The sequence below is a fragment of the Lissotriton helveticus genome, chromosome 3_1, assembly GCF_964261635.1.
Source record: "Lissotriton helveticus chromosome 3_1, aLisHel1.1, whole genome shotgun sequence".
Taxonomy (NCBI): domain Eukaryota; kingdom Metazoa; phylum Chordata; class Amphibia; order Caudata; family Salamandridae; genus Lissotriton; species Lissotriton helveticus.
The window spans coordinates 980,470,802-980,494,570 of NC_136061.1; the positions used below are offsets into that span (position 1 = coordinate 980,470,802).

General features: G+C 50.2%; 1 protein-coding gene across 6 annotated transcripts in view; it reads right to left on the minus strand.

The window, feature by feature from the left end:
• PCNT (pericentrin) overlaps positions 1–23,769 on the minus strand; it is a 1,333,356-nt gene that overhangs the window by 6,503 nt on the left and 1,303,084 nt on the right. For all 6 annotated transcript variants that reach the window (XM_078681435.1, XM_078681433.1, XM_078681434.1 and 3 more), the window contains one exon: positions 16,504–16,645. In XM_078681435.1, coding sequence (XP_078537561.1) covers positions 16,504–16,645 — 142 coding nt within the window. The remainder of the gene's footprint in view (positions 1–16,503; positions 16,646–23,769) is intronic.

Below are 23,769 nucleotides of genomic sequence, written 5' to 3' on the forward strand. Positions count from 1 at the left end.
AACGATGCTCACCGTAGATATATGGACCTCTCTGTTTCAGTTGAGGACATAAAACAGGTCATCAAGAGCCTCCCGCTAAATAAAGCCCCAGGCCCAGACGGTCTCACCACAGCATTCTACAAAACGTATGCTGAGGAACTTGCGCCTAGGTTGCATGAAGTGCATGGCGAGGCGCTGGAAGCCGGTGTACTTCCAGAATCCATGAGAGAAGCCCTAATAATCACTTTATTGAAACCCGAAAAGGACGAGATGCTCTTAGATTCTTATCGTCCTTTGTCACTTATTAATGTAGACGTGAAAATTTATGCAAAACTGGTGGCAAATAGATTACAACCGCTTCTCCCAATGGTGGCGCTGCCGGACCAATCCGGATTTATACCTGGTAGATGTACTATGCATAACATTAGAACGATATTTGCGGTCCTGCACTATCTCCATCCTAGTGTAAAAGCTGCCGCCATCTTCCTAGATGCAACAAAAGCCTTAGACACCCTTGAATGGCCCTATCTATTCATGGTGCTCGCACAAATGGGGTTCAGCCACATGTTCATCAACCAGATTCGACTCCTTTATACCGCCCCGAAGGCGAGAGTACGAGTCAATGGCATGATATCGGAATCCTTTCCCATTACCCGTGGCACAAGGCAGTGGTGCCCGCTCTCTCCCCTATTATTTGCCATTGCCATGGAACCACTGGCTGCCAGGATTCGCCAGCACCACACTGATAGAGGTATAGGATTCAGCTCGAGAAGTTAACTTATTTCAATGTATGCTGACGATGTAACTTTGTATATTTCGAACCCCTCTGAAAACCTTGACCCTGTTCTCAGGGAATTCATCAAATTCGGAGGACTATCGGGTGTATCCATTAACTGGATGAAATCAGTCATTTTTCCCTTGACAGAAGGCACACCTGAGGTGAAATCGGAATATCCATTACGTTGGGAGCCAGAAGAGGTCAAATACTTAGGCATATGGATCTGCAGAAATCGACAGGACATTTGGGGCATGAACTTTGGGAGGGCAGTGAACTGGCTTGAAGGTAAGGTGGAGATCTGGTCCCGGCTGCCTCTTTCGGTGGCGGCTAGGGTGGTACTATCTAAGATGATGGTATTACCAACATTTTTATATCTGTTCGTGAATATCCCGATCCCCCTCACACAACATTTTTTTAAATGCCTCTGCACACTGCTACTGACCTTGGTGTGGTCGGGTGGGCCGGCCAGAGTGTCATGGGCCCTCTTGACATTGCCATTGCGACAGGGAGGTCTAGGTGCCCCGGACATGCGGCTATACGCGCTCTGTGCACAGGCTCAATTCTTACATTTTTGGGTACACCGTACGCCATACCAACCGCATGTGGCGGTGGAAATAGATTCAGTCGCCCCAACTTCCTTGGAAGTCGCCCTTTATAAAAAATCAAAGCGCCCTAGAGCGGATGTGGACACTGCTGACATGCTAAGGTGGACTTGGAGAGAGTTGCAAAATAGAGCCCATCTGACACTGTTGTTTGCTCCTGCAATCCCCTTGAGGGGAAACCCAATGCTGGCCTGCTTGGAAGATGGTGGGGGGGGATGAGGGGGGGTGTTGGAACTGAGTGGATCACAACTGAAAACATTTGCGGATTTGTATCCAGAAGGGAAATTCCGCCCTCCACCTGCGGGAGACGGAGATGGTGAAGTGTCCTTTACAGAAAGGTTTGAGTACCACAGATTGAAACTGGCCTGTACTGCACTGTAAGAGAATTTCCCAGAGGCCCCTCCGACGTTAGCTGCACTGCAAGACATACTGGCAAGGGCGTCGCCACGGAAACTGGTCACTAGATTGTACACGGCTATGCAAGAGCAGGCTCCAGTTGTGACACCTAGATCGTTTCAATTGTGGAATGTAGATTTAGACCCCCAGCTTTCGGATAAACAGTGGGAGTTCTGTTGCAAACAATTACGTGAGCTATCCCCAAATTATAGATTGCGACTAGTGCATTTCAAGTTCTTACATAGATATTATAGGACACCGACTAGTCTACACCGCATGAAATTGAGACCTGACGCACGATGTTGGCGATGTGGGTACGAACCTGCTAATTTTATACACATGGGATGGAACTGCCCCCAGCTGCAGAAGTACTGGCATGCCATTTTTGAAGCTGCCAATCAGATACTGGGCAGAGCAGACACCCCCGCCCCGCATCAAGGGCTATTAGGTTATGTGTGGGACACTGCACCCAATATGAGGAAGCTACATGCACTTCTGTTATTGTATGCTAAGAGACAGATAGCATTATGCTGGGGGAAGAAAAAGGCTCCAACATTTAAAGCGTGGCTAGCGGATGTGGCTTATGGTCAGGTACAACTAGAAACATACTGGGAACTAATGCCAGCCACCTCTAGACCCAGGGATATTTGGGAGCCATTTCTATCTTGGGCAAGAGCCAGGGTGGGCTCCCCTACTACTGTGAGATCTATGGGACCGCCATAAAATCTGTATGGATACGATATTGGGCGCTAAGAGATGCACAGGTAGTTGTGCCAACGCGCTGCGTCTGTACTCCGCTTGTGCTTCACTACTGTATGTATGATACTTGATTGATACCTACTATGATGTAAAATTTGCCTGTGTTGTTCATCCCTGAGGAGGCAAACTGTCTTAGAGTATATAACCCTTACTATTGTTGATGCCTCGATTGTTTAATTTGCTAGCGTCCGATGTATCACTCAAGGTGTGTGACCTTTGCCGTTACCTGCTTTACTGCTTTCTAATTCTAATTTGTATTCCTCTGTTATCACTGTGATGGCTGGAGTGGAGGTCTGGACCGGACCTTGTTCTGTTGGTTCTCTTATAGATATCTGATCCTATGAACGGTTGGAGCTCATATGCAGACCATGTAGTATTGTATGTATGTATAACTATATGAGCTGTATTGATTTATACAACCTCAATAAAAATAACTTTAAGAAAAAAAAAAGATATGTGATTTGGCTGCAGAGATAGGTTTAGCATTCGCCAGATACCTTTTGTGCTAAGGCTGTGTCCCACTACACTGTAGCTCAAGGGGCCACACATATGAAAGTGCGCATTTCATTTGAATAAGATAAAAAAGGACACTTCCCACCTGCCCCCTCCCCCCACACTTCATTTCATAGAGTACCACACACTCTTCCGGGCAAACAAGGAATAATAGTGTATAAGCTAGAGCTTTCAGCGAAAGAGTAATTTTATTTATATAGTACTTACTACCCATGATGAGGAGAAGTGCTTTTGGCAAGTACCATGCTACTCCAGAACCCAAAATGGATTGGTGGTTTAGTAGAGGGAAATGTAAGTTGTTACTGGGAGTGGTGTACATGTGAGCCAGTTAGCTGGATGAATAGGATCATTGATGGATACAGGAGAGAAGAGTTTAGGAAGGGTTATTAGGGAGTCTGCTGTAGTAAAAGAGGTTTGGGATGAGAGTGCCTGTTAGTTGGATAATATGAATTAAAGATAGATTAGGGTGGACTTTGGGAAGGGTGTTCATAGTAGCAAAAGAGGTTTGGGATAAATTATTTATTAAAAGGATATTTTGAAAGAGTATAAATATCAGAATAGGTGTTAGGGGAGATTTGAGGAGAATAGTAATATGGTTTCTCTCTGCAGTTGCAGTAAAATATATAAATATGTAGATGTATAACCACACATAAAAGGTATACATATATAGACAGATTTTAGCATGATACACATATGCAGAATAATCAGGAGATAAAGAAATGTACAAGATAAAGTCCCATATGTACAAGCTTGGATAACGATTTACAAACAAACTTTCCATTATTGCTGTAATTTCTTTTTAATTGCTGTGAGATGAAAATATATAACCACACAAAGGTAAACAGAGGTTTTAACAAGATACATATATATGTAAAATAATCAGGAGTTAAAGCACAAGTTACTTACTTGTGTAACGATATATCTGTAAAAGGCATTAGTTAGTGATAGATTCCTTACCTTAGAATATCCCAAGGCGTTAGGCTGGATCCGGAAAGTTTTGCTTAGCAGTACCCATGCGCGTCAGTAGGTGGTGTCCTGCAGCTCCGCGTCCGTCACTGGCGTCGTAAGCGCCTAGATGACGTCACGGAGACTACTTAGGCGCCACGCATGCGCGCTGTCAGTTCTGTACACAACTATTCCGCGCCGAAAATACAGAGCCATGCAAGAGACTGACCATTGGTGCATACAACTAGGGCCCTAAAAGGGGATAATCTTAACCCTAGTAATCAGTTCGCAGAAAGGGCAGAATGGGTGGGGCGGTAAGGAATCTATCACTAACTAATGTCTCATACAGATATATCGTTACACAAGTAAGTAACTTGTGCATCTGAAAGAGACACGTTAGTGATAGATTCCTTACCTTAGAATAGATACCCCAGCAATACCAACCCCGGTGGAGATTCTGCGAACAGGATTACACCAGAAAGTCACAAAGCACAGAACAGCCAAAGAAGCGGTCTCTCCGGTCCCGACTGTCAAGGCAGCAGTGCTTGGTAAACGTGCGCTGCGAGGCCCACGTAGCTCCCTGACAAAAATACTGCAGGGGGACACGCGTCCCAAGGCAGTAGTGGCTGCTGTTGCTCTGGTGGAATGGGCACGCAGCCCCACAGGAGGCTCCTTCTTGGCCAAGGAGTAACATGCTTTGCTGCACAGAACGTCCCACCGGGAGATGGTCCGTTTGTGCACTGCCCGACCCTTTCTGGCGCCCATGTAGCCAATAAAGAGTTGATCATCCACCCTGGAATTGCTGTGTACGCAGCAGATAGAATGTGAGTGCACATTTTGGGTCCAGACGGTGGAGCCTCTCCTCTTTCCTTGAAGGATGAGGAGGCGGAAAGAAGGTGGGCAAAGTGATGGTCTGCCCGATGTGGAAGGGCGTGATAACCTTTGGCAAGAAAGAAGGACGAGTCCTGAGAACCACCTTGTCCGGATGAACGGAAAGGAGGTTTAGAAGAAATAGCCTGGAGCTCACTCACTCTTCTGGCAGAGGTGATAGCTACCAGGAAAGCCGTCTTGAGAGTAAGAAGACGTAAGGGACAGTTATGAAGGGGCTCAAAGGGAGCACACATCAGAAAAGTCAAGACAAGATTCAAGTCCCACTGAGACATTATGAAGTGTACCGGTAGAAATATATGCGTAATGCCTTTAAGAATACGGTTAACAACCGGGAACTTAAACAGAGAAGGCTGATCTGGAAGCCGTAGAAAGGAAGAGATGGCCGAAAGATAACCTTTGCTCTGGGCACTAAGAGAAGAAACAGAAGAACCTCAGAAAGAGGGGCAGAAAGGGGATCTACAGCCGCTGTGCACCATGCCACAAATCTGTTCCACTTGCAGGCGTATACCGTTTTGGTGGAGGGACGCCTGGCTGCCAGAATGACATCACAGACTTTGGGAGGAAGATCGAAATGTGTCAACTGTCACCGCTCAATCTCCAAGCATGGAGGTGGAGGCTGGACAGGTTCGGGTGGAGGACCGTCCCCTGCTGCTGCAACAGAAGATCCTCCCGAAGAGGCAGACGGATCGGGCGATCGATGCTCATAGTGAGTGGCTCGGGATACCAAACTCTTCGAGCCCAGTCCGGAGCCACAAGAATGACTTGGGGCTGGTCGCGCTTGATCTTCTTCTGCACTCTGGGCAGAAGTGGTATAGGCGGAAAGGCATACAACAGACCGCAACCCCACTCGCGACGAAAGCGTCTCTGAGTGAGTGCCGCCTTGGAAATTCCAATGCGCAGAACTGATGACATTGCGCGTTCTCTTCGGTGGCGAATATATCTAACCAAGGCTCTCCGCACTGCTGAAAGGGACCTTGCGTCACGTCCGAGTTCAGACTGAGTTTGTCTGCCCTGGCATTCAGGGAACCTGCCAGGTGTTGAACCACCAAGGTAATGCCTCGATGTTCGAGCCCTGTCCAGAGGCGCAGAGCCTCCTGACAAAGGGTCCCGAACCCCACCTGCCCTGTTTGTTGCAATACCACATGGCGGTGGTGTTGTCCGTGAACTCCTGCACTACACTTCCCCGGACAGAGGGAAGGAATGCCTTCAGTGCAAGCCGGATCGCCCGCAGCTCCAGAAGGTTGATACGGAGCCGGGACTCCGCCGGAGACCAGAGGCCTCTGATCTCCGCCTCTCCCATGTGGCCTCCCCATCCCAGGAGGGATGCATCCGTCACCACTGTGTGCTCCGGTTGGGGGAAGGGAGAGGGATCTGCCACTGACCTAATCGCCATTTGTGAGCCACCACTGCAACTATCGTGCAGCACCTTCCGGGATCTGGACGTGATCCGACAGGTTGCCCTGATGCTGTGCCCACTGGAACTTCAGGTCCCACTGCAGAGTGAGCATTCGCCAACTGGCCTGCATCACTAGCAGGATGTGGAAGGCCATCAGACCCAGAAGCCGGAGGGTCATTCTGACTGAAACCTGGGATAGAAGCTGTAAGAGCAGTATCACAGCCTGAATATCCCAGAATCGCTGCTCGGGAGGATAACCCCGAAACAGCGTCGAATCCAGAACCGCTCCGATGAAGGGTAGCTCAGGTTCGACTTTGGCACATTGATGGAGAACCCCAGCAAGTGCAGGAGGTCGGCCTTAGTCTTGAGGTGGGTGACGACTGCCTGGGGCGAGCTAGCCTTCAACAGCCAGTCGTCGAGGTAGGGAAAGACTGACACCCCTGACCTGCGCAGATGAGCTGCGACCACCACAATCACCTTCGTGAACACCCGAGGGGAACTGGTAAGGCTCAAGTGGAGCATGGCAAAATGAAAATGCTCCTGGCTAACGTGAACCGCAGGTAGCGCCGGTAAGACAGGAAGTGGAAATAGGCGTCCTGCAAGTTCAACGCCACCATCCAGTCTCCAGGGTCCAGGGCAGTCAGGACCTGAGCCAGAGTTTGCAACTTGAACTTCTCCTTCCGAAGGAATCGATTGAAGTCCCGGAGGTCCAAGATGGGGTGTAGGCCACCGTTGTCCTTCTTGGGGACCAGAAAGTAGTGGGAATAACAACCACTCCCTACTTCCTGACCGGGAACGCGCTCGATGGCCCCCTCAGTCAAGAGGGCCGTGACTTCCTTACTGAGAAGAGCCAAATGATCACCCGACATGCGGTGGTACCGAGGTGGCATTGCCGAAGGGGAGGACAGAAAGGGGAGTGAGTAACTGTGACAGATTATCTGCAGCAATCACTTGTCCGAGGTAATTTCCCGCCAGTGGCGGAGGTGGTGACGTACCCTGCCACCCACCGGCATGAGGTGCTCCCTGAAGCTCGGATTAGGAAGGCTTAGAGGCGGAAGCAGCGGGGGTGGACGGATCCGCTCGCTGGTTACCAGACCCGCCCCTGCGAAAGCTGGGGCTGGTTCTGCACAGGCCTAGCAGAGGAGCGTGCTTGCGTTCCTTTACCATGGCCATGAAAGTAACGAAACCCAGACGTGGCAGGGGACATTCGTTTAAAGACCCAAAGACTTGGCCGTGGCGCGCAAGCCTTTAAAGCGCTCCAGGGCATTGTCTGCCTTGTCGCCAAATAGACGGGAGCCATCAAAGGGCATGTCCATGAGCGAGCTCTGGACATCGGGTGAGATCCCAGTGGAACGCAACCAGGCGTAGCGCCGCAACACCACCGTCGTGGAAATTGCCCTGCCCAACGAATCAGCGGTGTCCAAACCACACCTGATGGCAAACTTCGCCGCATCCTTGCCCTCCGCAATCGCCTGGGAAAGGACAGCCTGAACCTCCTCAGAGCACTGAGGCAGAACCTCCGCCACCTTGTCCCACACTTCGTGTGAGTAACGGCCCAATAAGCAGGCGGTACTACCCGATCTCAACCCCAAACTGGCTGAGAAGAACAACCTCTTGCCATATTGGTCCAGCCTCTCGAGTCCTTATCCAGCAGAGCTGAGGGAAAAGCACTCCGAGGTCGAGGCCTGAATGACCAGACTCTCAGGCGTGGGGGGGGGAGTGGTCAAGAAGGCGGGATCACCAGGCACCAGACGATGACGCCTAGCGACGTTCTTATTCACTGGTGCCCCCGAGGTCAGCCGTAACCAAGTGCCCAAGAGGACTTCAGTAAGGGCCTTATTGAAAGGGAGCAGCGGCTGCGACGACGTAGACGCCGTCTGGAGCACCTCTGTAAGGAGGTTGGTCTTAAGGGCCACCGTAGGGAGGTCGAGATGGAGGGCCTCCGCAGCACGCTGCAGCACCATAATATAAGAAGCGCCGTCCTCCATAGTGGGCGGAGGCGAGGCACACCCCAGGTCAGAAGACATCAAGTTCACCCGCATCTTGAAGGTCATCCACCCAGTCCTGCTCGGAGTCACACTGCCGCGCAAGGGGGTCCTCCGAGCTGTCCCAGTCGTCGTCTAGCTCTGGAGTAGAAAGAGCCAGCCGCGTCAGCAGGGTCAGACCCGGAGACTGGGTCAGCGGCGCCGGGTCCAGCACCAGCCGGGGCTGTGCCGGAGCTGCATCCCAACGTGGATCCCAGGTCGGGACAAAATGGTCCGGGAACCGGGGTGGGATAAACTGCATCCAGGGCGGCGCCTGTGGCGGCGCTGGGGTCGGGCCCAAGGGCGGCACCGGGGCTTGAGCCAGCGGCACTGCACCTTGTGGCGCCGGGTCGGAGCAGAGGCCGCTGGATCCAGTGGCTCCAGGGCTGGCGCCAGAGGCAGTGCCGGCGGGTGAACAGGATCTGTACACGGGACCGCGGGCCCTAAGGTGCGTCGGCGGGAGCCCAGGGCCTGTAAAGGCGGTCCAAGGCAGCAAGGAACTCTTGCACCTTATCGGGAGTGGCAGACGGACCCGGGTATAGTGGGTAGGCCGCGGGACTCCCAGGTTCTGCAGGAGCCGCAGGGGCGGAGCCCCTGTCCCCCACGTCCGCCTCCGGGGAGCAACGGGGGACGTCGGAGAGCGAATGCGCTTCTTCGGCTTCGTTTTATGGCGTCGCTTACCGGAATCTTAAGGGGGAAGACTTAGAATACGAGGAGAGAGGGTTCCGTTCCCGCGAACGGCCCCTAGACCCGGAGCGGCGGTGAGAGGAATGCCGGACCTCCAGCAACTTCCGACGCTTCTCCTGCAAGGCCTTCGAGGCCATAGCACGGCAGTCCCGACAATCCCGGGAGTCATGGCCATGCTCCAGGCAGTAGAGGCAGACATCATGGGGGTCCGCCACCGACATATTACGGTGGCACGACCTGCAAGACTTAAAGACGGGCATCTCTGCGTGCACCAAGAGACAAGAAAAGGAGACAAAGGTCTCGAAAAAGTGGTAAAAAAAATGACCGTGGTACGTGCTCAATCCGGATCTGCGCTTTTGGCGCGAAAAAGAAAGAACTGACGTCAGCACGCATGGGTGGCGCCTAAGTACTCTCCGTGATGTCATCTCTGCGCCTGCGATGCCAGTGACGGACCCAGAGCCGCAGGACGCCACCTACTGGCACGCAGAGGTACTGCGTGCCAGCAGTGTGGGACAAGGTACTGCAAAGCAGAAACACTTTCCGAATCCAGCCTGATGCCTGGGGATATTCTCAGGTAAGGCATCTATCACTAACGTGTCTCTTTCAGACTAATTGTACTGGATAAAGTCTCATGTGCACATATATTGCTAAAAAAAAAGTCAGCCTTTAATAATTAAAAAAAGAATTATATTTGCCAGCCAATATTTTGTTAGAGAAGCACTTATAGATACAATTGCTATAATATTTACACACTGGCAGATGCGTTATTGTAGGGAAATAAACCCATAAACATACATTCCTCACCTTACATTTACTTTACTAATATATTGATCTACATACATATATAGAGCAGGGTCAATGGCTATGGCTGGGGGAGCATGGTGAGCAAAAGAACGATGGATTAAACCCAGATCTTTGTGACAGGGGGAAAATGTTTGCATTATTGGGCAATCTGTCCATCATTTGTTCATTTTGTTTTTGTGGTGATACAAAACAGCTCGAAGGCGGATCTTCTGGCAACTCGTAACTAACGTAGGGCCCTTAAGGTAGGAGAGGTCTGGACATGTGTCTTCATATTTAGGAGTAGCCTGGAAGCAGAGTTTTGCATTTGTTGTAGTCAGGGCTTCCACACTGACAGCTCTAAAAAGCAAGATGGGCAAGTGAGCTCTCCATTTTTTACCTCACCTCACCATCTTAACTGTGTAGCAGTTCACTGCTTTTGATGTAACTTTTTTTTGTTGCTGCAGTTTTAGATTGCGTAAACTCGTTGAAGGTCGCTTTACGGAAGCACTTTACATGAGCAACAGTTACATAATCATTACATATTTTTTTTTTGCTAGGCCCCAGGTGTTTCATTGATTTGCCTACAATCACAGGATGTTGAGCCGACACCAAGACGCAAACCTGCTTTCCCAGCTCCAGAGCCAGCCATAATTACACAACCTCTCAAACGAGAACTAAAGCATTTTCAATATTATATACAAAGCCATAGATGTTGCTTATTTATCTTATGCAAATAACCACTGACAAAGGCAATAGCCCAGGCTTGTTGTAGATGTCTTGTTACTTGTTGCATTATATATCTGGATGTAATGTAAGAAACGGATTTTTAGCATAAGTATTTTAAGCCACATCCCTAATTACATTGACCACGCCCCTTTGAGAGACCTTTGCCCCACCCCCCGTTTTTTTGTCCCACTTAAAGCCCTGGTTGTAGTTCTTTTCATAGTTAATAGAGGTCATCCATGGCAAAGGCCATTGGCATAATCAAGTTTAGACAGTACAAGAGAGCTAGTAGTTTGGACCGGAAGTGGAAATCCTAGGTGAGGGAAAGATGAATATCAGAGTTTTCATAGTAATGAAACTTGATCTTGCTAACTTATCCACTTGATCATTCATTGATAGCTTACAGTCCACAGTAATTCCAATGTTTCTTACTTTCTTGCATACTTCAGGAGGTGGTCCCAGATCGTCAGGCCAGGCGGAGAGTGGGTCACAATTTTTCCAACTACGAAAGGTGAGTATTTTGTTATGTTATGTTATTTTGGCTTTGATATAGCGCACAACTCATCCCCAGAGTGACATCGCGGCACTTAGTTGGCAGGTAGGTGTGAAAGAGTCAGTATTTAAAACATCCACGTTTTTTTTTTTTTTTATTCTACAAGGCTAGGGCATGCGCGCATGAACAGAGGGAGTGTGTTCCAGTGGAGAAGAGCTAGGCATTAGACGGCTCAGCCACCTATTTGGCGGTGGGGTTCTATCTGGGGCAAAGATGAGACTGATTCCTAGAGTGTAGGTTCCTGCTTGGCGTATACGGAATAAGTCTGTGCTCAAGTTACTTTGGGCCTAGCCCTGAGAGCGATTAGTGTGTTAGGCAGAGTAGTTTAAACAGTGTTCTTTTACGAATTGGGAGCCAGTGTGGTGCTCTGAGAGTACAGACTGATGAAGATCATGGCAGCAAGTTATTTACCATCCGTGCGGTGGTGTTTTGGGCTACTTGTAGTTTTGATAAGAGGGATTCATTGGAGGCCAAATATAAGGCGTTACCATAATCAAGGCAACCGATAACTAATGCTTGGGTGAGAGTTTTACGTGAGTTTAGTGGAAGTCATCCGAAGATTTTTTTTTAAGCAGACGCATAGTGCCAAAACAGGTGCCACAGGTGGCGGCGATCTGATCTTGCATAGATAGACAATTGTTTAGAATTATGCTTACATTTTTGTGGATCTGGTAGGTAGTGGAGCAGCGGCTAGCTCCCCTGACCACCATTCCTTTATCCAAAGGCTCTACTCTTTGCCAAACTAAAACGAAATGACCAATTGGGTGTCATTAAGGTCTTCAATTGAAAGGATTTAATTAGTTGAGCTTGGGTGGGTAAGGGCAACATAGACACTAAACATTGTAGAGCTCACGGAGGAGCCTTGGGGAACTACTTTGTTCAGGAGAATGGTCACGGAATGGAATGTACCTTTTGGACTGTTTGGACCATGTCATTGAGGAAATCTATCAGCCAAACAAGGGCAAAATTCTGGATGCCTATCAGTTGGAGGAATTGTACCAGAATTGAGTGTGAGATGGTATTGAATGCGGCTGATAGATCCAGCAAGACCAGCATAGCTGGTTGTTGATCACTCAAATATAGTCTTATGGTATTGACAACTGCAAGTAGAGCAGTCTCAGAACTATGAGAGGGTCTGAAGCCTGACTGAGAAATGTTTCACAAGCTGTTGCACTCTAGGTACGCTGTGAGCGGTTTGTTAACATGGGTCTACAGGATCTTTCCCAGCATTGGGAGGAGAGATATGGGACAGTAATTTGTCGGATCGTTAGGGTCTGCAGTTGGTTTCTTCAAAATGGGTGTTACCTGGGCTACTTTCGATTGTTTCAGGACCGTAGCTAGGGTCAGTGATTTGTTGCATAATGCAGTGATGGTAAGAGCAAGAAATGGGATAAGAAAGGTGATTATTTTTGGGGGGCAGAGATCAACAGGGGATCCAGATTCTATTTTGGCTCGTGAGTCCAGCATCTGTGATAGTGAGATAGGCATGAAACTGTCTAGTATAGCTGAATTGAGATGATGTGGTGTAGCTATGGATGAGTTGGTAGTGGGTTGGAAACTATTTTAGATGGTATCAATTTTGGTTTCCAAGTGTGTAGCCAAGATGTCGCAGAATGTTTGGAAGACTTGGGTTTCAGAGGAACATGCTTGTTGGTTTCTCAAAGTTTTTTATGATTTTGAATAGTTCCTTTGAGGAGTTGCCTTCCTGATCTATATTATGAACAATATGTTGTCTGTGTGCAGTCTTTATTTTGGTGTGATAAGTACGTGAGGCATCCTTAAAAAGTTGTTAATCTATAATTCAGGTATGCACACATTCAATTTGAGATGGCTCAGTGCCATCTACTGATCAACCACTCAGAAGCAAAGGAAGATTTTTGAGATTCGAAGGTCTTTTGAATTATCTGTGTAGTTATAGCTGGTGATCTGAAATTCATCGATCACTGCAGGTAATGACTTCACGTAGATGCTGAAAAGCATGGGTGGGATGATAAAGTCTTGGGGCACCCCTACTTTTATGATGTAGGGGTTGGAGGAAAAAGGAGGAGTACGAATTGCTCTTTTTCTGTTTGAAGGTAGGTTATGATCCAAATGAGAGCAGCCCCCCCCATGCCATCTATGCAGAGTCTTTGGATGAAAGTGTCATGATCAACTGTGTCGAAAGCAGCTGAACGGTCCAAGAGAAAAGTCAGCCTTTAATAACCCAGTTGTGGTCTACTGTGTTTCTAAGGTTATCCCAGATGCGATTACAGCATTTTCTGTGCCTCTTCCTTTATGGAATCTTATTTGTAAGTCAGAAAGTATGAAGTTATCTTCAATGAATTGAGACATCTGGGCTCTTTCCATTAGTTAGCAGAGGAATGGTGCGTTTGCAATAGGTCTGTAGTTTGTGTCTTGGGGGTCCAGGTTTGTTCTCTTTAGTAATGGGCATTTGTATGTCTTTTCTAAGTCTTCAGGAAAAACTGTGGTCAAGGAATGATTGGTTGTCATGACTGGGGTGGCAGCAGAGGTTGTTAAAAGGATGTTCTTGAAGGTTTCTGGTGGGCAACTGGTCAGAGGGGCAGCTACCTGACCTGCTTGATCTAACAGTTGTTTGAAGGAATGCAGGGGCTGGGTTAATCTACCCTTTGAGGGGGGGGGGGGGGGGGGGGGGGTTTGGACGGTTGGTAAAGGGCTGGTGCTTTTATTTTGTTTTAAATAGGAATCCAACAGGCTTGTTTTGGTTGTATAGTGATTTGCCAGTAAAACCTTGAGAAAAGGGATGGTTTCTTTCGATGAATTTAGGTTTATAAAGTGTGTGAGAATTTTATAAAATTCTTCATTTGCACATTTTGTATTCTAAATTATTTTTATTATTATTTGATAGATGGTTTGTATGTTCTATTGTATTTGTGTAGGCAAAGTTGGTCTTGAGTGTTTGTTTTGAGCCAGGTGCATTGCAGCTTTGCAATTTATATTATCCTTTTTAGTTCTGCATTCATCCAAGGTGCATGTTTCTTTTGGCATGTTTGGACAAGTTACTTACCTTTGATAACACCTTATCTGGTAGAGATGTAATTTAGCCACAAATTCCTTACCGTAGTATTTCCCAGGCGCCAGAATGGATCCGGAAGACTTTTGCTCGAGCAATACCCTTACACGCCAGTAGGTAGTGTTGGTCTGCTTCGGGTGATTTACTAAGCGTCGTCCACGCCGGAAGTGATGTCCAAGTCACCTATCTAGGCACCACCTTGGCACGCTGACGTCAGTTACTTTTCATAGCTTTCCACGCCAATAGCGCAGAGCCATGAAGTGCACAGACAGTGGTGTGTTTCTGAACTAGTGCCACGAAAGGGAACAGCCCTGAGTCTAAGAACCTGTCCTAAGTGCAGGAAGGATGGGTGGGTCGGTAAGGAATTTGCGGCTAAATTACGTCTTCACCAGTTAAGAGGTTGCCGAAGGACAGTAACTTGTCCATCTGACAGACATCTAGCTGCTAATTCCATACCTTCGAATAGATACCCAAGCAATACCATCCCCGGAGGATAGACTGTGGACAAGTTTAGACCAGGAAGTCCTGCAGGACAGAGCGGCCAAAAAGGCAGGCTCTGCAGACTTGACTGTCCAGACAATAGTGCTTGGTGAACGTGTGCAGAGAAGCCCACATTGCTGCCTGACAAATGTCAAGGTCTGGAATGCCATGTTACAATGCTGTGGCAACAGCCTTAGCTCTGGTGGAATGAGCCCTTAAGTCATCAGGAGGCTGTTTTTAGGCCAGAGTACAGCCCATTGGGATAGTTCTCTTCTGCATCGCACAACATTTCTTTGATCCAACACACCTCATGAAGAGTTGGTCATCCACCTGGAACTCTTTAGTGTGGTCAAAGCAGAACGACAATGCTCTTTTTGGGTCCAGACAGCGGAGTTGTTCCTCCTCTTTAGAGGGGTATGAAGGAGCACAGAAAGTGGGCAAGGTGACTGATTGCTCCTCGGGGAATGGTGTTGCCACTTTCGGTAAGAAAGAGTCCCTAGTGCGAAGCACTAACTTATCAGGGAAGATGGTCAGGGGAGAAGGCTTGGATGACAGAGCCTGCATTTTGCTCACCCTCCCGGCAGAAGTTATTGCCACTACAAAAGGCTGTTTTGATGGTAAGCAGCTGGAGGGGGCAGTTGTGCAGAGGTTCGAATGGAGCAGAGATCAGGAAGGTGAGAAGCAAATGTAAGTCCCACTGAGGCATGATGAATGGAGCAGGTGGGAATATATGTATAAGCCACTTAAGAAATCAGTTTATAATAGGGGGTTTAAATAAAGAGGGTTGGTCTGGCAGCCTCAAAAGGCAGGCAAGGTACCCTTTAAAGGTGCCCAGAGCAGAGCACTGCTGGGCAAGGGTCCAAATAAAGAGAAGGACTTGAGAGAGGGAAGCAGAAAGATGTTCTGTACAATGTTTTACAAATTTCTGCCACCGACAGGCGTGCATGGTCTTGGTAGAGGGATACCTGGCTGTCAGAATAACATCACAGACTTCTGGAGGAAGGTTGAATGCTGCCAACTGTCACCGCTCAATCTCATGCAAGAAGGCATAGAGTTGACCTGTTTTGGTGGTGGACCATCCCCTGTTGCTGCGACAGAAGTCTGATCAGAGGATCGATGCTCAGTTGGAGAAGCTGGGGATACCAGACTCTCGGTGCCCAGTCTGGAGCCACAAGAATGACTTGAGCCCGGAAGCTCCTGATCTTCTGGAGCACTCTGGACAGGAGTGGTATTGGTGGAAAGGGGTACAGGAGGCCTGAATTCCACTTGAGACGAAAAGCGGCATTAGAGAGTGCTGCCTTGGAAACTCCAGTGCAAAACTGCTGACATTGCAAGTTCTCGGTGGTGGTGAACAGATCTAACCAAGGCTCTCCCGCTTCTGAAACAGACCTTGTGCCACCTCGGACGGAGTTGCCATTCGCGATCCACTAGGCATTGATAGCCGAGTTTGTCCGCCCTGGAATTCAAAGTAACCTGCCAGGTGTTGAACCACCACGGATATGCCCCGTTTCAGCCATGTCCACAGAAGGGAGCAGCATTGCTCATCGTATACAAGTAATTTCAAGGGTTGTTGGCTTTGGATATTAACTGCATTTGTCCTTTCAAGGTTTTGTAACAGATTTAAATCAGGACTTATTATCTTAGTGGATAATTATAATAGTCTTCTTCTGTATTATTTGTACATTTTAATTACATATTTTAACAGCCTTTTCCACCAAAACCAGTGCCTACCAGGAATGGCTTAAGGCCATGCTTAGAAGAGTACAGGGAAAAGCCATATACTACTTGCAATGCCTAGAGAACTGCATCCAGTTTTCAACTACATCAATGATCTTCAGTGTTCAACTGTATATTAAAAACATCACTTGCAAACTCACCTGACATGCATATGATGGAGTTACACAGTGAATATATGATTCATTACTACACCTCTTATTCATACAGAATTGGTTTCTATACTTACTTGCTGTGTAAGAAGTACGGGGACTTTGGAGAATGGCCAAGAATTGTGGCAGAGTTACTCCTGTGGCACGAAGCTATTTCCTTGGTTGGTGGAGAGTTTAGAATGACACTGTGTCTCAGTACCTCTGGCCTGATCCCAAACACTAAAGAAAACACATTCAAGAGAGACACAAAATCAATGGAATTCGCTACAATGTTAAACAAAGATCTACCAAATTATATTGATCAGTTCATCTTCGATAACAGAAGTGCAAACACTGCTCGCTAAGAGGTAGTTGAAGCACTTTTTGCAACCTCAAAACTAGAGTAATGGCTAGCTATATTACTAGATCCGATATTGAGTTTTTAAACCTCAAACCTTACATATGCAGCATACTACTGTATGTCACAGGGAGGAATTAAAATAATATCAACACTGATCTGTGGACTAGGAAAAACAAGTCACATAACTTTAGCAACAATCTTTTTGGTGCATACTCTGCTTACCTTTAGATTCCTAACCTCCTGGCAGCGCGTCAGAAAAGACACCGCCCTCCTACAGTAAGCATGTGTTGGTTCACAGTAATTTGGTGGAGGGCGACGAAGATTGCTGTACTTTATGTACTTTACACACTTCCCAGACAAGGGCTCAGGTCGCTCTTCTCATAGCTTCTGCCAGATGTTATCCTTAGAAGTCTCTCTCTTAGAGATGCTCATTGTCTTTACTACACCGGTTTCAGGATATATGCACAAGGTACTACTTGTGTAACGATATATCTGTAAGAGACATTAGTTAGTATTAGATTCCTTACCTTAGAAATATCCCAAGGCGTCAGACTGGATCCGGAAATTTTTGCGTAGCAGTACCCTTGCGCGTCGGTAGGGGTCGTCTGCGGCTCCGCGTCCGTCGTCGGCGTCGTGGGCGCCGTGATGACGTCGTCGGAGTACTTAGACGCCGCCTCCGCGTGCTAACGTCAGTTCTTAGACACAGCTTTTCTGCGCCAGAAACGCAGAGCCATGTTAAAAACCAACACTGGTGCCATTGAAACTAGGGCCCTGAAAGGGGGTAACCCTAACCCTAGATATTGGTTCGCAGAACGGAGAGGATGGGTGGGTCGGTAAGGAATCTAATACTAACTAATGTCTCTTACAGATATATCGTTACACAAGTAGTAACTTGTGCATCTGAAAGAGACACGTTAGTATTAGATTCCTTACCTTGGAATAGATACCCCAGCAATACCAACCCCGGTGGTGGGTCTGCGAACCAATAATCACACCAGAAAGTCCTGGAGGACGGAACGGCCAAAGAAGCCATCCCTCCGGACTTGGCTGTCCAGGCAGTAGTGTCTTGCAAACGTGTGCAGCGATGCCCACGTAGCTGCCTGACAGATGTCTTATAAGGGCACACCCCTGCCCAGGGCAGTGGTAGCCGCCGTTGCTCGGGTAGAATGAGCCCGCAGTCCAACCGGGGGCTCCTTCCTAGCCAAGGAGTAGCATGCCTGGATACACAGGATGATCCACCGGGAGATGGTCCTCTTGTACACCGCTTTCCCCTTCTTAGCGCCCACCTAACCAACAAAGAGTTGGTCATCCACCCGGAACTGGCGTGTGCGATCCAAGTAGAATGAGAGCGCACGTTTTGGGTCCAGACGGTGGAGCGCTCTTCCTCTTTAGAGGGATGCGGTGGCGGAAAGACGGTTGGCAAGGTGACAGACTGCCCGATGTGGAAGGCCGTGACAACCTTGGGCAGGAAAGAAGGTTTGGTACGCAGCGCCACTTTGTCCGGACGGACAGACAGAAAGGAAAGGTGGAGTACAAGAAAGGGCCTGGAGCTCACTCACTCTCCTGGCAGAGGTGATGGCAACCAGAAAAGCAGTCTTCAAAGTCAGAAGGCGAAGAGGACAGTTGTGAAGTGGCTCAAAGGGAGCGCACATCAGAAACGTAAGAACCAGGTTCAAGTCCCACTGAGGCATCACAAACGGAACAGGAGGAAACGTGTGTGTGATGCCCTTAAGAAATCTATTTCCAATAGGGGACTTGAATAAAGTAGGTTGATCAGGCAGCCTGAGAAAGGCTGAAAAGGCAGAAAGGTAGCCCTTGATAGTGCCCAGAGCAGAGCCCTGCTGGGCAAGAGAAAGAAGGAAGAGAAGGACTTCAGAAAGAGGGGCATTGAGGGGATCCACAGCCTTTGCTGTGCACCATGCCACAAATCTGTTCCACCTGCAGGCGTATACTGACTTCGTGGAGGGACGCCTGGCTGCCAGAATGATGTTACAAACTTCAGGAGGCAAGTCAAATGGCCTCAACTGTCGCCGCTCAATCTCCAAGCATGGAGGTGGAGACTGGACAGGTTCGGGTGGAGACCGTCCCCTGCTGCTGCGACAGAAGGTCCTCCTGAAGAGGCAAACGAACCGGGGGATCGACTGACAGACTGAGTAGCTCTGGATACCAGTACCTTCTTGCCCAGTCCGGAGCCACAAGGATGACTTGGGTCCGGGCGCGCTGGATCTTCTTCAGTCTCTGGGCAGAAGTGGTATAGGCGGAAAGGCGTACAACAGACCGCAACTCCACTCGCGACGAAAAGCGCCTTTGAGCGAGTGCCGCCTTGGAAATTCCAACGCGCAGAACTGATGACATTGCGCGTTCTCTTCGGTGGCGAATAGATCTAACCAAGGCTCTCCCCATCGCTGAAAGAGGCCTTGCGCCACGTCAGAGTTCAGACGCCATTCGTGATCCATCATGCACCGACGGCTGAGCTCGTCGCCCTGGCGTTCAGAGAACCTGCCAGGTGTTGAGCCACCAGGGTCACGCCCTGGCGTTCCAGCCATTCCTGATGCTGGGCCCACTGAAACTTCAGGTCCCACTGCAGAGCCCGCATCCGCCACCTGGCGTGATGCACCAGTAGGATGCAGGAGGCAATCAGCCTCAGAAGCCGCAGCATCAACCTGACCGAAACCCGGGATAAGAGCTGAAAGATGGGAATCAGAGCCTGACTATCCCGGACCCGCTGTTCGGGTGGAGAAACCCAAAACCGCGCCCAGTCCAGAACCGCTCCGATGAAGAGGAGCTTCTGAGAGGGGCACAGGTGTGACTTCGGCACATTGATGGAGAACCCCAGCTGGTGCAGGAGATCTGCCGTAGTCTGGAGGTGGCTGACGACTGTCTGGGGCGAGCCCGCCTTCAACAACCAGTCGTCGAGGTAGGGGAAGACTGAAACCCCTAACCTGCGCAGATGAGCTGCGACCACCGCCATCACCTTCGTGAACACCCGTGGAGCGCTGGTAAGGCTGAAGGGGAGCACAGTAAACTGAAAGTGCTAGTGGCCAACCATGAACCGCAGGTAGCGCCGGTGGGCAGGCAGGACGGGGATATGAAAATAAGCGTCCTGCAAGTCCAACGCTACCATCCAGTCTCCTGGGTCCAGGGCAGCTAGGACCTGAGCCAGTGTCAGCATCTTGAACTTCTCCTTCCGGAGGAAGCCGTTGACGTTCCTTAGGTCCAAGATAGGGCGTAGGCCCCCTTTTCCCTTCTTGGGTACCAGAAAGTAGTGGGAGTAGCAACCACACCCTACTTCTGGCCCAGGAACGCGCTTGATGGCCCCCTTGGCCAAGAGGGCCGTAACTTCCTCCTGCAGAAGTCGCAAATGATCCCCCGATACACGGTGGTTCTGCGGTGGCATGGCTGGAGGAGTCGCCTCGAAGGGGAGGGAGTAGCCCCTTCGGACGATTTGCAGCACCCACCTGTCCGATGTGACAGTGCGCCAGTGGAGGTGGTGATGGCGAACCCTGCCCCCCACTGGCATCACATGGGCCTGAAAGCACGGACAAGGAGGGTTTTGAGGCGGATGCTGCGGGGGAAGGTGTGGACTGACCTCACCGTTGCCCCCGACCGCCCGGACGGCGGTTCCCACGGCCGCCACCGCGTTGGGTATTGCCCTGCGGAGCGTGGCTGGCGGCGCGTGTGGGCGCACCCCTTCCGTGGCCACGAAAGGAGTGAAAAGCAGCCGATATCTGCCGCGGGCCCGAGAGGCCCAAGGACTTGGCCGTAGCCCTGGAGTCCTTAAAGCGCTCAAGCGCATGGTCTGCTTTGTCGCCAAAGAGGCGACGGCCATCGAACGGCATGTCCATGAGTGTGTTCTGGACATCTGCCGAAAAGTTGGCGGACCTCAGCCAGGCGTGGCGTCTGACCGCCACCGTCGTTGCCATCGCTCTACCTAGCGAGTCGGTGGTATCCAGCCCACACCTGAGGGAATATTTGGCTGCATCTCGGCCCTCCACAAGGGCTTGGCCGAGTTTGGCCCGTACCTCCAACGGACACTCTGGCAGCACCTCCGCGACCTTATCCCACACAGAGTGGGTGTAACGTCCCAAGAGGCAGGCGGTGTTGGAAGGCCGCAGGCCCAGACTAAGGGATGAGAAGATTTTTTCCCATACTGGTCATACCTCTTGGATTCCCTGTCCGGCGGGGCCGACGGGAATGCGGTCTGGGAATTGAAGGCCTGGATGACCAGGCTCTCGGGGGTAGGGTGGGTGGACAGGAAACATGGGTCGCCCGGGGCTGGGCGGTGACGTTCCTATCTACGGGAAAACCCGTAGCGGGCTTGGACCAAGTGCCCAGAAGAACGTCGGTCAAGGCCTCATTAAAGGGCAGCAGAGGCTCGGCCGAGCTTGACTGCGGTTTAAGGACCTCAGTGAGGAGATTAGTCCTCACGGCGCGACGGGGAGCTCAAGGCCCAAGGCCTTGGCAGCCCTCATCAGCACCACACTGTAGGCTGCCCCCTCCTCCGTAGCCACGGTAGGGGGGGGGGGGGGGGGGGGGAGACAAAACCAGTGTCTGGAGAGGTGTCCAGGCCACTGGCCTCCCCAAGGTCTCCTGTCCAGTCCTCATGAGACTGACACTCTCTGGTCAGAGGATCCTCAGACCCCTCCCAGTCCTCTTCAGCACCCATCTCCTGAAACTCAGGGTCCTCAACCAATGGGGCCTGTTCATAGAAGTTAAACTCTCCAAACGGCGTCTGGAGCGGCGCCCATCGGGGCCGTCCCGACGCCGGAACAGGAACGAAGGTAGGACCGGGGATGGCGCCGCCCGAGGACGGCGCCGGAGGCGACACCTGAGGGTCCGACGCAGGGGAGGTCGTAAGGTCCACCGGCGACGAACCAGATCCCGAAGGAGGTCCAGCGGCGTCCCGCGGCGCCGGGCCCGAAGGCGCCGGAACAACTGAACCCCTCGGCGCCGGGATAGCGGGAACCTGCAGCGCCGGGCCCGAAGGCGTCGGCGGCGTTGGAGCCGTATGCACCCGACGGCGTAAGGGCCGAACCCCCCGACCCGCCAGGGTTCCCAGACGGGTCCGCTGGGCCCGAAGGCACCGCGGAGCCTGTCGGAGGAGAGAGTTTCCTCATGGCCATGAGGAAGCGCTCAACTTCCTCCGGCGTCGCGTTAAGCCCAGGGACCTAGGGTATGGGGCTGGACGTGGCGCCTGCGACTCCGTTGGAGCCGCGTGGGTGGTGTCACCCGAACCCCCGGCCGCATCGCGCGAGCGTCGGGGGGAGTCCGAAGAGCGGTGACGCCGCTTGGACTTCTTGTGCCTCTTACCTGACGACGACTTCGACCCGGAGGAGTGCGGCCTACTCTCGGAGCTGTGGTGGCTCCGAGCCCGCGACCTGTCCCTCGACCTCCCATGGGACCGAGACCTCTCGCGGCGCGGGACCGACTGCCGGAGTTCGAGTCGCCTGCGAGACCGCTCCCGCCTGGCTTTCGAAGAGAGGGCCCGGCAGTCGGAGCAGGCCTTGTCGTCGTGATCGACGCCGAGACAAGTTAAACACAGTCGGTGAGGATCCGTGACCGACATCAGACGGTCGCAATCCTCACAGTGCTTAAAGCCGGGCATCCCTACGGCACCGTCTGAGTCGAAGACTCGAGAAAGGATCAAAAATGATCAAAAAGGTTAGTCAAAAAATGACTAGGGTTACTGCTTTTTCCAGATCTGCGCTTGCTGGCGCGGAAAAAAGAAGAACTGACGTCAGCACGCGGAGGCGGCGTCTAAGTACTCCGACGACGTCATCACGGCGCCCACGACGGACGCGGAGCCGCAGACGACGCCTACCGACGCGCAAGGGTACTGCTAAGCAAAAATTTCCGGATCCAGTCTGACGCCTGGGGATATTTCTAAGGTAAGGAATCTAATACTAACGTGTCTCTTTCAGATATATATATGGGATAGCCTCCCTAGAACTCGAAATTGCCAAGGAAACCGATTCAGCAACACTAACACAACTTAGAGAGGATATGAAGAAACGTCTAGTCAAATATGAACTTAAGATACGACAGCGAAAACAAGAAAAATTTGAGAGGGATGAGCGTGACCACGCTCAAGGAAGAATTCAAAGAAATTCGATGGTCCTCGCAAAGCCCTCAACAAAACGACAAATATTGGATCTACGGGACCACCCCCCACTTCCGAATCGTCAGCCACGGAAGAAGAGTTATCAGGAGATGAGAGGCCAACAACAAGCAATGAAGGAAGAAAGACACCTTTTCATTTGGAATTCGACCTAATCCGCAGAGCGTGGCTCAGAGGGGGCAAATTGAAACCACCAGAAAACGACGGAGAACTCGACGAGGTGGCTGGCAGAGGAAGAGGAAGGGGCAGAGCAGCAGCTCAAACCATCCGCAAGAAGAGAGGGAAGAAATGGTAGATTCAAACCTGACGGTTGTTAACCTTACCGATAAAGTGTTAACACAGGATGAGGAAAGTACTTTGCAACTGGGGCTAAGCTTCTGCCCAAACAAAGGACTTGAATACACCCAAACTCGTTTTGATCTGTTCAAATTAACCCGAAAGATCAAATTACACAAGTTTCATAAGATGAAACCCCACACTGAGGATATTAAGAAAATCAGAAAGAGAATCACAGTAAGCTCTACAGATATTTTATCTATCAAGGATCTACGTACAGCACAAGCAATGGAGGAAATGAGAACTGAACAATCAGTGGAGAATGTTGAAGTTGCTTTAACACCAAATGTAGCCAATATCGAGCAACAATCGCCTTTAACAAATTTCAAGGCTCCATCCCAGTTTAATCCACAGATGCCGTACGATGCTATAGATACCTTCGCAGAGGCTGTAACACAAGATCTCATAAATCACAGACTCTCTAGTAATAAGAGAATACAGAAAAAGAAAAACTTGATCACTGCACAAACTAAAGCCCTCTTGGATCTCAATAACAACAAGGAGATGATTATAAAACCTTCGGATAAAGGGGGCAATGTGGTTCTCCTA